The following is a 10,817-nucleotide window of genomic DNA, read 5'->3' as shown; positions in this document are numbered from 1 at the left end:
TGCTATGCTAGTAAATTCAGAAATTTTATCAGTAAATTATAATATTTGATTATGAGATACAAAGTATACATTATACAGTTACACAAATTTCAGTATATGAGTTCTATTTATTAATAGTGTGGCTTGAGTCAGTATTTGTCCAGTATAGTATTTATACAGTTTTCAAAATATCGTGATCTATAGTATTTATGCACAGAAATATGTTTTACCATATTTATAAAATTATGATTTACATTATATGCAAAGACAAATATTTTACAGTATTCACAGAATACCATGATTCCCAGAATTACAAAACCATAATACTCAGATATTACAGTTTATTTAGTTAAGGTATTATAGATCATACAGATCAAATATCACAGATATTTTAGCTCAGATAATACAGTATATTCAGATCAGTTTTACAGTGTTGTGGTTATTTTGGAATCATGATGAAACAGTAAGATATATATAGAGAATAATATTATATAGTATCCAACCCTGATGAATCAGATCAGTATCAGAGCACGGTACCGTAGCTACTTCATATCAGAGTGCAACTGTGATACCCCATGGGTGAAAGGCTTAAAAGACTAGATTAACTACCCATATCAATAAGGTGCACCTTTCTTTTCGGGAGCTTTCCCATAAGAACTCCATGATTAAGCGTACTAGGCTTGGAGTAATATTGGGATGGATGACCTCTTGGGAAGTTTTCTCAGGAAGTGTGTGAGTGAGAATAAAACACACTGAAAAGGATATGTGTTGATCTATGGGGTTAGTCATTAGTCCGATAAGGCCCGCCCTCTATTGTCTGGTCCAGGTGGAGAAAGAGAGACGCAGTGCTCCTTGACAGACCCAGGTTGGGACGTTACAGCAACCACATATCTCAAATAATGTGTGGATTTCAATCAACCGTGCCTTGGAGGAATTGCAGGATCCCCATAAGTTTGGGTTGGGGTGGCCGGTTTGACGAGGGAGATGTCAGTTACCTTGCCTTTAGAGGGATTACAGATTTGTCGGTCTAATGATGATGGAGAGATTGTTCGCCTTGGTGGCCATATAATCATAATTAATATGTTTTGATGATATTAACTTATTTGTGGTTCCTAATGTTTCCTATCTTTGCAGATCATGTTTAGTACATGTTTACATAAAGTACTAGATCAAAGGCAAAGATCGGACTGAGTAGACGTCAAGCAGGAAAGATCAGATGGACAGTCACTTGGAAAGGACTCAAGCACTATCCAAGGAAGCTTATTTTAGAATTATTTGTATTAGAGAGTGTTTGAGGTAGTAGTCTTTGTAACTCTTGCGAATTTTATTTCACGCATGATTCCCGAGCAAGAGTTGAGCAATTGCACATGCATACTAGGTTACATGAGTATTAGGATTTCATTAAGTCACAAACTCAACATACATGGTTTTCAAAGTTAAAACAAGAGTTTGTCAAAAATATCCTTTACTCAAATATGTTTTCAAAGGGACAAGTTTTCAACATCTTTGTATTATGAACATTTCACATACTTGGTCCCGATTGAGTCCAAAACATATTTTATGCCCTAAAGCCTTAAGTAAGTCAAGTATATTTTAATAGTACATACTAAAGTATGTAAGATATCTAAAAGAGCTTCCACATGTGTTTTATTAATCAAGATATCTTATATTCAAAGGGAAACTCTTTTGGACAAGTATTAATCTTTATTAGACTTAGTATCTTTCACATACTTTTGTCCAAGAATGAATTAAATCATTAAAAGGATTTTTAATGTGAGAAACAGGGCAATCGTCGACGAATGAGGTCGAATTGTTGACAAATGTACTGGACTCGTCGACAAATGGTATTAACTCGTCGACAAATTTTTCCAGTAGTCAAAACTAGTTTTCAGCTCAGGTGACTTGTCGACGAAAAAGGGTTTTTCGTTGACGACTGAGGGTGACTCGTCGATGAATTGATGGCATTCGTCGACGATTCGCATCGTGATCTGAACACCAACGACTAGAAAAAGGTTAGTTTCTTTTGGGATTTGCTCCCAATGGTTATATAACGACTAGCATGAGTTTTTGGCTATAAATACAAGTTCTTAGACTTGTTTACAAATGTTTTTGAGGGTTTACAAGTTTTTAGTGAAAAACATATCCAAAACATCAATCCTAAGCACTTTACATTTAGTTTATATTCACAAGTACTCAATTTCTCTCTTACTCTCTAATCTTGTTTGAATCATTACTTGAGAGATTAATGTTAGGTTTGTTCTATATTCGATATTAGCTCATTTCAGGAGCACCATCTTAAAATTCATCTTCTTCTTGTAAAGCTTCTTGGTGAACCACTTTGTGAAGGTTCTTGGTGAACTGACTTGCAAGGCTTCTTGGTAAAGCTTGCGGCTCTTGGTGAGCGGTTGGGATTTGTTCCCGAGTTATAAGGCTTCTCCGCTGGAAAAAGAAAGTCCTTAGTGGATTGTGGAATCATTGAGTTGGTCTCAAGGCGTGGATGTAGGCTTGGTACTGAATCACGTTAAAATACTGGTTTTAAGCTTTTTGTCCCTATACTCTTGATTTGTGTCTTGTACATGATTTACGTTTTATATATTGTAATATAATTGCTTGTATCTTGTCTCTTTTTTTTTTAAAGAAAACCGTAAATACACGAAAGAGTCTATGCATCCCCTTCTAGACTATATACTCCCGGCAATAAGTGGTATCCGAGCATACCGCACTTTTAGAAAGAAAGACTTTTGGGGTTCCACTACTCCTATAAATTCCTTTAAGTCCTTCCATTTGTTTAAAGAGCTTCGTTTCATCCACCTTTTAGTACCTTAATTTTGATATTCTACTTGGTTTAATTTGATTGTTTTTGTATTTGATTTCTTCTTTTAAATGTATTTTCTAAACTTTTGTATATTTTATTTTTTCATCTTTTTTATAGTCAATGTTTTTTCTTTTTAATTTTTGAGTAGTAAATGTAAAAAAATATATATCATTAATTACTAATATTTTAACGACCTTTAATAATTTGAAAAATTTAGATGATTTAAAATGTTTAAATTATTTGTTTTTTTCATAAAAATGTGTAATTTATAAAGAGTTTGATAAAATAATTTAAATTAAATTTTTTGAAATTTATTTATAAACTCTTCATTATATTCGAAGAACTAATAGTTTTTCATCTTGTAATTAATTTTTTTTTAAAATTGAAATTTTATTATTTAATTAATTTAATTTTTTAACAATTAGTTTGGAATTTAAAATCTACAATAGCAAAATTTAATTTTTTTAAACTTTTTTTCAGTGGTTCTAAATTTTCAAAAATGTTAGGATTTTAAACTATCAAATGTACAATTTTTAATGATTTATTTTTTAATTGCTCAGATGCAATATTTTTTTTTTCAAATGATTAAATTTGAATGATTAGGATTATTTCACGGAAGGACTAGTATTTAATATAATTGCTTGATTTTAGTAAATTAATTTTAACGGGTAAGATGAAGAAATAATAACTTGTTTTTTAGCTCATCTCGTTGGTCAAAATTAAATAGTACAGTGCTTTAAAATTAAATTTCTAAATAGGAAGATTTATCAAATCTTTCGACTTAAATTTGAAACTAATAACAGGGTTTCAATTTTAAAATTAGATTTATTAAATCAACAGAATTTCCAAAGATATGATTTGTTCTTCGTTTGTTTATATATACAAGTTACGTTTTATTATTTTTCATACTCGCGTATATGAATTTACAATGACGAATCCTTGGCAATGCAGGGCGACGTTCTCTTTTGCAACTTTGGTTCTTATCATTTTCTATTCTTTTGTCACCCTCACCCTCACCCTCACTTCCGCCGTCCATGTTTCTTACGACGGGAGAGCCATCACAATAGATGGCCAACGCCGAGTCCTCATTTCCGGTTCCATTCACTACCCACGTAGTACTGCTGAGGTATAATAATTATTCTAGTAATGAACTCGACATGCAGGTTTTGAATATCGCTAATCTCAATATTGTATTATTTTATAAATGACTAAACCCTCGTTACAGATGTGGCCGGATTTAATTAAAAAAGCAAAGGACGGAGGACTAGACGCGATTGAGACTTATGTTTTTTGGAATGCCCACGAGCCAATTCGCCGCCAATATGATTTCAGCGGAAATCATGATATTATTAAGTTTCTCAAAGACATTCAAGACGCAGGGCTCTACGCTGTTCTACGTATAGGACCATATGTTTGTGCCGAGTGGAATTATGGGTAAGAGCATAATTTAATTTATTTTAATTATTTACTCTTATTTCCAAGTTAATTGAACAGAAGTGTTGAGTTGATTTTATTTTTTGGGACTTGAAAAAATAGAGGGTTCCCAGTGTGGTTGCACAATCTTCCAGGCGTGGAGCTTCGAACAGCGAATGATGTGTACATGGTAAGCATAGTATTCGTAGATAGTTCTTTATTTGAACGAGTTTTAAATGCCGAAATCATTTATTAAATTATTTTTAATTGTATAGAATGAGATGCAAATTTTCACGACCTTGATAGTGAACATGGTGAAAGAAGCAAATCTTTTCGCTTCCCAAGGAGGGCCCATCATCCTCGCTCAGGTATAAAAGTGTTTGTTTTTTTTTTTTTTTTTCTAAAAGAATTGTAATCACACTTGAGCTTATAAAATCACTTATGCTATTTGTGTTTGATTAACAGATTGAGAATGAGTATGGAAATGTGATCCAATCATACGGAGACGTCGGAAAACTATACATTAACTGGTGTGCGAAAATGGCCGAATCGCTCGACATTGGAGTCCCATGGATCATGTGTCAAGAGAGTGATGCCCCGCAGCCAATGGTAAGTTTTTTTTTTACCTATTATTAACGATTTGATTAGTTGTTCGTTTGGTCTTATGTGTAACTTTTAATTTCTTGGTACAGATCAACACTTGCAATGGGTGGTATTGCGATCAATTCACCCCAAATAATCCGAATGTTCCTAAAATGTGGACTGAAAATTGGACTGGATGGTAACCACTGGTCCATGTTTTCAGTTGAATTGAAAATTACCCTTTTAATTAATTGATGGCATATTACTCCGTAAAATTATTAGTAGCTAATTTTTTTGGTTTTGGCTTTTTAAGGTTTAAGAATTGGGGCGGCAAAGATCCATATAGGACTGCCGAGGACGTTGCTTTTGCCGTAGCACGTTTCTTCCAATACGGCGGGACTTTCCAGAATTACTACATGGTTGGTTGGGATTCATTAGTAAAAACAAAACTTACTTTACATTAACAATGTGATGAACTGATGAGGATGTGGGTGTATAGTTTCTTGTTTTTTTAAATAATTTTGAACTTTCATTTTTAGTACCATGGCGGAACCAACTTCGGAAGAACAGCGGGGGGTCCTTATATCACCACCTCATACGATTACGATGCGCCCCTTGATGAATACGGTAATTAAAATTTATTATTTTTTCTGTAAATCAGACAATTTTATTTTGTTTTCTTGAAGTTGCGATTAAAAAAAATTATAATTCAATTTGTGATAGGGAATTTGAATCAACCAAAATGGGGGCATCTGAAACAATTGCACCGAGTGTTAAAGTCAATGGAGAAGACCCTTACATATGGAAATGTTTCTTCCATAGAATATGGAAATTCTGTCACTGTAAATTATCGTTTTCTTTTTTCTCCTTATTTATTTATTATTAATTTTTTAAAAATATTTTATAATCTGAAACTATATTCATTAATTAGTTTTCTTCTGGACGTAATTTTTATTTTCAGGCCACAATATACACCACGAACGAGACGTCGGGCTGCTTCTTTGGTAGTGCAAACCCAACCAATGATATTACTATTACCTACCAAGGAAGGAACTATACTGTCCCTGCTTGGTCTGTCACCATTCTCCCTGATTGCCAGACTGAAGTCTATAACACTGCTAAGGTACGTATATTGCTTTAATTACTTCATCAATTATATATATATTTTTTAAAAAATTTCAAAATGGATGTTTTGGGAGTTGCGCACAGGTTAATACCCAGACATCAGTAATGGTAAAGAGGGCAAACGATGCTGAGACAGAGCCGAGCAGTCTGAAGTGGTCATGGAAGCCGGAAGCCACGGGCGACACCCTTTTTCACGAAAATGGCCACGTTGTGGCTTACCAATTGATGGACCAGAAGACCGTGGCGGCTGATACCAGTGATTATTTGTGGTACATGACCAGGTATACTTTTCTTCTCTTCATCACGATCTCTCTCTCTCTCTCTCTCTCTCTCTCTCTCTCTTTTACTTCATTTTTTAGTTTATCGTTGTGAAATGTGGACAGTCTGAACCTCAAACATCATGATCGCATTTGGGGAGATAACATGACCCTGCGAGTGAACGGCACTGGACAAATCCTTCATGCCTTTGTTAATGGCAAGCATATTGGTAATTCAACATCCTTTGTTTGGTCTTATGTTATATGTTCTGTTTTGTAATTGTTGTATGTTCACTGTAGGTTCGGAGTGGACGACCTACGGGGTTTTTAACAATGTCTTTGAGCATCTGATTGACTTGAAGCGCGGGAAAAATTTAATCACATTGCTCAGCGTGACCATTGGATTGCAAGTAAAAAAAAAAAACTAAATCCCTCCTAAAATTACTATTGCTATTACTGATATTATTTTTATTGACTGTATCTTTTGGATTGAGAAATCAACTATAAATGTTTTTCTTAATTTAATTTTTGAAATTTTGTTTATGGACAGAATTACGGGCCCAAGTTCGACGTGACAGAAACCGGAATACCTGGGCCAGTTGTGTTGATAGGAAAGAAGCGCGACGAGAGCATCACAAAGGACCTGTCAGGCCACAAATGGGCTTACAAGGTGGGCCTCCATGGCTTTGAAAACAGGCTCTACAGTGCCAATTCAAAATTTGCCTCCACATGGCAAACCGAGAGCCTCCCCACCAATACAATGATGACTTGGTACAAGGTGGTAACCCATTAATTACAGACAGAACTCATTACTTACTTTTAGTCAGTCATTCTTCAAATTATTAATTCTATTTATTCAACGAACGACCCTCAACCTATCTTTTTTTAATAAATTCTGGGGCAGACTACCTTTAAAGCTCCTTCAGGAACAGACCCAGTCGTCGTGGACTTGCAAGGGATGGGCAAAGGATCTGCTTGGGTGAATGGGAACAACTTGGGACGATACTGGCCCAGCTTCCTTGCTGAGAAGGATGGATGCAGCGACGCCCCTTGTGATTATCGTGGTTCTTATGATAATAACAAATGTGTTTCGAATTGTGGTCAGCCTACCCAGAGATGGTAAAACTCTTACGTCTTCTAAACTTCATTTCTATATTTACTTTTACTAAATGAGGTAATGGCAATTTTAGGTACCATGTCCCGCGCTCGTTTTTGTCAAATGGCGATAACACGCTTGTACTTTTTGAGGAGTTGGGAGGAAATCCAGCGTCGGTGAACTTGCAAACTGTTACGGTTGGAAAAGCATGCGGGAGTGCTTATGAGAATAATGCTTTGGAGTTGGCTTGCCAGGGTCGTCCCATCTCAGCAATCAACTTTGCAAGCTACGGCGACCCACAGGGCGTTTGCGGGTCATTCCAGAAGGGCAGCTGCCAATCACAAAATGATCCCTTGCCGATTATTCAAAAGGTAGGTGTCTTTTTTTTATTTTTAAGTTTCCTTATATTCTAACAATGTAAGATAATTATTTTTTATTTTTAGGCATGCGTTGGCAAGGAGTCGTGTTCACTAAATGCTTCAGATGATATTTTTGGAACATCAAGCTGTGGAAGCATCAACAAGCGACTCGTGGTGGAGGCTATTTGTTAATATTTTTTCTTAGTATTTTAGTCTTGAGAAATTTGTAATCAATTAATTAGCTTTGATTGAAGTATTAGGCTTAGTTCTTTGTTTGAATCAATTAGCTTTGATTCAACGTTATGCTAAAGGTTTGAGATGTAGTGTTTGTTTTAGTTTTAAAACAAAATGAGGTTGAGCTCAAGATTATTTCCATTTCTAAATTTGTTCTATTTTTTTTTAAAAAATTTCTCATTATTATTATTATTAGTTGAAGCCCAGCATGGCTATACTGTGTTGGCTTCAAAAGTTAGATATTGGGTCAAGAGCAAATAGCCCATATACGTACTTGGGCTTGCTTTGTTATGCCCTTTGTTTTGAAAATTTGAAGTTCTATTTTGAGCCTCAATGTTTTAATTTATCAAAAAAAAAAACACTTAATGAGAATTTAAAATTAAAATTCTAAATTCTATAAATTTAAATTTTAAATTCCGTAGATTTAAATTTAAATTTTAAGCAATATATTCCAAAAAAATAGAATATAGATTTTAAATATTAAATTAGATTCTTCTTATCTCTATTTTTAAATATAATTTCTAAAATTTTGTATATTTTATTTTTTTCATCTTTTTTATAAAAAAAATATTTAAAATTTTTTTGGCTAGTAAATGTAATATATATATATATATATACACACATATTATCAGTTGCTAATATTTAATCACCTTTAATAATTAGAAAATTTTAGATGATTTCAAAATTTTAAATTATTTTTCTCATAAAAATGTATAATTTATAAAGAGTTTGACAAAATAATTTTAATATTAATTTTTTGAAATTTATTTATAAATTCTTCATTATTCTAAGAACTGATAGTTTTCATCTTGTAATTAAATTATTTTTAAAATTGAAATTTTATTATTTAATTAATTTCATTTTTAATAATTAGTTTGGAATTTAAAATCTACAATAGTACAAATATTTAATGAATTTCATTTTATTTTGAAACATAATTTCAAAGAAAAAGTTGTGTTGGCATTTGGTTTAATTACATGAAATTATTTAAAATCATAATAATTTATTTATTTATTATTTCATTTGACCATAAAAAATTATACAATTTAAACCAACTAGGCGGACAATGATGCTCTTGGCCTACTAATAATTTCAATTTTGAGTATTATATTGCTTTATACATGAATTAATATTTATTTATTTATCTTTTAATTTGGATAATTAATTGTAGATGTGACAGGATTTAATAAAATAAAAAAGAAAGCAAGATTAAAGACATATAAGAGGTGGTTTGGGATGTTTATAAATCAAGTATGATTTCAATTAAAATCGTCCCATTATTAAGTTTCTCCAAAACTATTCTAGATTAAGTATTTTATGATCTATTTTTCATATGGGACTATATGTTTGATTACATGTATGGTTAATTAAATTAATTAATTGTAAATATATTATTTTGATTTATTTTTAAGTTTATAAATTAAAATTGTGGACTTGTTTTTATTTATTTATTTTTAATTCAAAATTTTCCAATGTGGCTCCATAACATACCTTATATTGAGCTTTGGACAACATGTCATGGTAAATATGATACTTTTTTACAAATTATTTTATTTAAATAAATATTTTTTTTAAAAAAAAAAATACCTAATCATTCTTTAAATTATTCCCAATTGTATAGAATAAGATATAAAATTTTATGACATTGATAATGGACATGGTGAGAAAAAAAATTGTTTGCTTTTTAAGGAGAATGATTACAACTCAAGTATATATAGAAGCCAATCTACCTGAAGTCATTTGAAAATTCATCAAAATAATGGGTCTGTTCATCTACCATTCTTCATTAAATACTAAGATATTATTTCAAATAAAAAAATCATAATCATAAAGATACCCTACACATCCGTCTTATCGAATGATATCTGATTATTATCTTTTAAACTCAATCAATCAAGACTCATGCTTTTTTCTTTTTTTTTTTCTTTTCAATCAATCAAGATTTATGATACCATTTTCAGGAATGACAAAGAAAAACATTTATTTATTAAAACAAAATTGATTACAACTAGATTTTATTACAACGCGAAAATATTGAAATTACATTTTATTACAACGCGAAAATATTGAAATTACAAATTGAAATATATACACAAAATAAAAACTTACAGGAGTGCTTCAATTCTTATATGAGATTCTTTTCGCTAAAATTCCTTCTCTCTAAGAACTGATGCTTTACAAATTGAAATAACACCCGATAAATAGGCATGAAAAGAACAACAATAATTGATTACAACTTTTTAATTGACGGTCCAAAATAAAAGGTCGGTGAAGCTTTTAATCCACCGGTTGAGATTGAAGAAGCCTTCTAATAGTAGTACAATAATTGAAAAGCATCCGCTTCTTTGTGTAAGGAATCTTGAAAAGTTGAAAGATTGATGGTTGTGCGGGGAATCTTAAAAAGTTTTGTTGACTTTTCTAGGTTTCATCCCATTTTGATAATGACAAACCAAGACATTTAATTGTGCTACTAATTGTGTATACAGATATTAAGGTATTAAGCACAATAACAAATGCAAATTGGAAAGTCATGAAGCGTACAAGACAAAGATATATAAAGACCAAACTTGAAGACTATGACTATGATTATGGAGTACATGAAGTCCAAGCTTGAAGAATTAAAAGAATTTATTTCATGTATTTTGCTAATAGGACCTATAAAGGTTAAGGGCTTAACTAGCCTATTTTACAATAGAAATATTTTTTGGAACCTTTTATTTCTGAGATGAATAATATAGATCATATACTTTTGAATAAATTCTTAAAAGCATGCTCTAGAAAATCCACTTTCGATGGACAAAAGTATCTTCCTTAGATAATTTAAAATGCTTTATGTTGTTTAAATATGAATATCTAAAGTTTAGCATATCTTGTCCATTTCACAGAATTGAGCTTTAGGAAGTTAATCATAACAACGTAAGTACTATGTATCATCCAACCCTAAACTCATCTTGGAA

The 10,817-nt window shown here is 31.9% G+C and overlaps 2 protein-coding genes and 1 long non-coding RNA gene across 3 annotated transcripts; 2 read left to right on the top strand and 1 right to left on the bottom strand.

Annotated features, from left to right (window-relative positions):
- Positions 1-3,722: 3,722 nt before the first annotated feature.
- LOC131158649 (beta-galactosidase 15) lies at positions 3,723-4,726 on the top strand (the record flags this gene model as incomplete). Its single annotated transcript, XM_058113517.1, is given in 6 exon segments — positions 3,723-3,920; positions 4,020-4,183; positions 4,185-4,228; positions 4,342-4,397; positions 4,483-4,521; positions 4,673-4,726. Coding segments are annotated over 6 exon segments (555 nt in total), but the record flags the coding sequence as incomplete, so codon positions are not given.
- A 21-nt stretch (positions 4,727-4,747) lies between these two features.
- LOC131157374 (beta-galactosidase 7-like) lies at positions 4,748-8,009 on the top strand. Its single transcript, XM_058111472.1, has 13 exons — positions 4,748-4,816; positions 4,900-4,988; positions 5,103-5,208; positions 5,329-5,416; positions 5,513-5,631; positions 5,751-5,912; positions 5,999-6,195; positions 6,298-6,401; positions 6,472-6,581; positions 6,722-6,949; positions 7,076-7,290; positions 7,362-7,638; positions 7,711-8,009. The coding sequence occupies exons 1-13, from the start codon at positions 4,748-4,750 to the stop codon at positions 7,816-7,818; spliced, it is 1,872 nt and encodes a 623-aa protein (XP_057967455.1). The 3' UTR covers positions 7,819-8,009.
- LOC131157375 (uncharacterized) lies at positions 6,661-10,044 on the bottom strand. The gene is made up of 2 exons (XR_009137260.1): positions 9,970-10,044; positions 6,661-7,598 (listed from the first exon to the last, which is right to left on the bottom strand). It is a non-coding gene; the product is annotated as an uncharacterized LOC131157375 (long non-coding RNA).
- Between the last annotated feature and the right edge of the window lie 773 nt (positions 10,045-10,817).

The sequence above is a fragment of the Malania oleifera genome, chromosome 6, assembly GCF_029873635.1.
Source record: "Malania oleifera isolate guangnan ecotype guangnan chromosome 6, ASM2987363v1, whole genome shotgun sequence".
In the NCBI taxonomy this organism is placed as follows: Eukaryota; Viridiplantae; Streptophyta; class Magnoliopsida; order Santalales; family Ximeniaceae; genus Malania; species Malania oleifera.
Note: the sequence above shows the minus strand (reverse complement) of the source record. Positions and strands in the feature narration are given on the sequence as shown.

What these genes read in the sequence shown, in the direction of transcription:
- LOC131157374 (XM_058111472.1), top strand. Translation starts at nt 4,748, where the DNA reads ATGGCCGAATCGCTCGACATTGGAGTCCCATGGATCATGTGTCAAGAG. An exon ending in CTTTCCAGAATTACTACATG is followed by an intron (nt 5,209 to 5,328) that starts GTTGGTTGGGAT and finishes TTTCATTTTTAG; the next exon opens with TACCATGGCGGAACCAACTT. An exon ending in TGTTAATGGCAAGCATATTG is followed by an intron (nt 6,402 to 6,471) that starts GTAATTCAACAT and finishes TGTTCACTGTAG; the next exon opens with GTTCGGAGTGGACGACCTAC.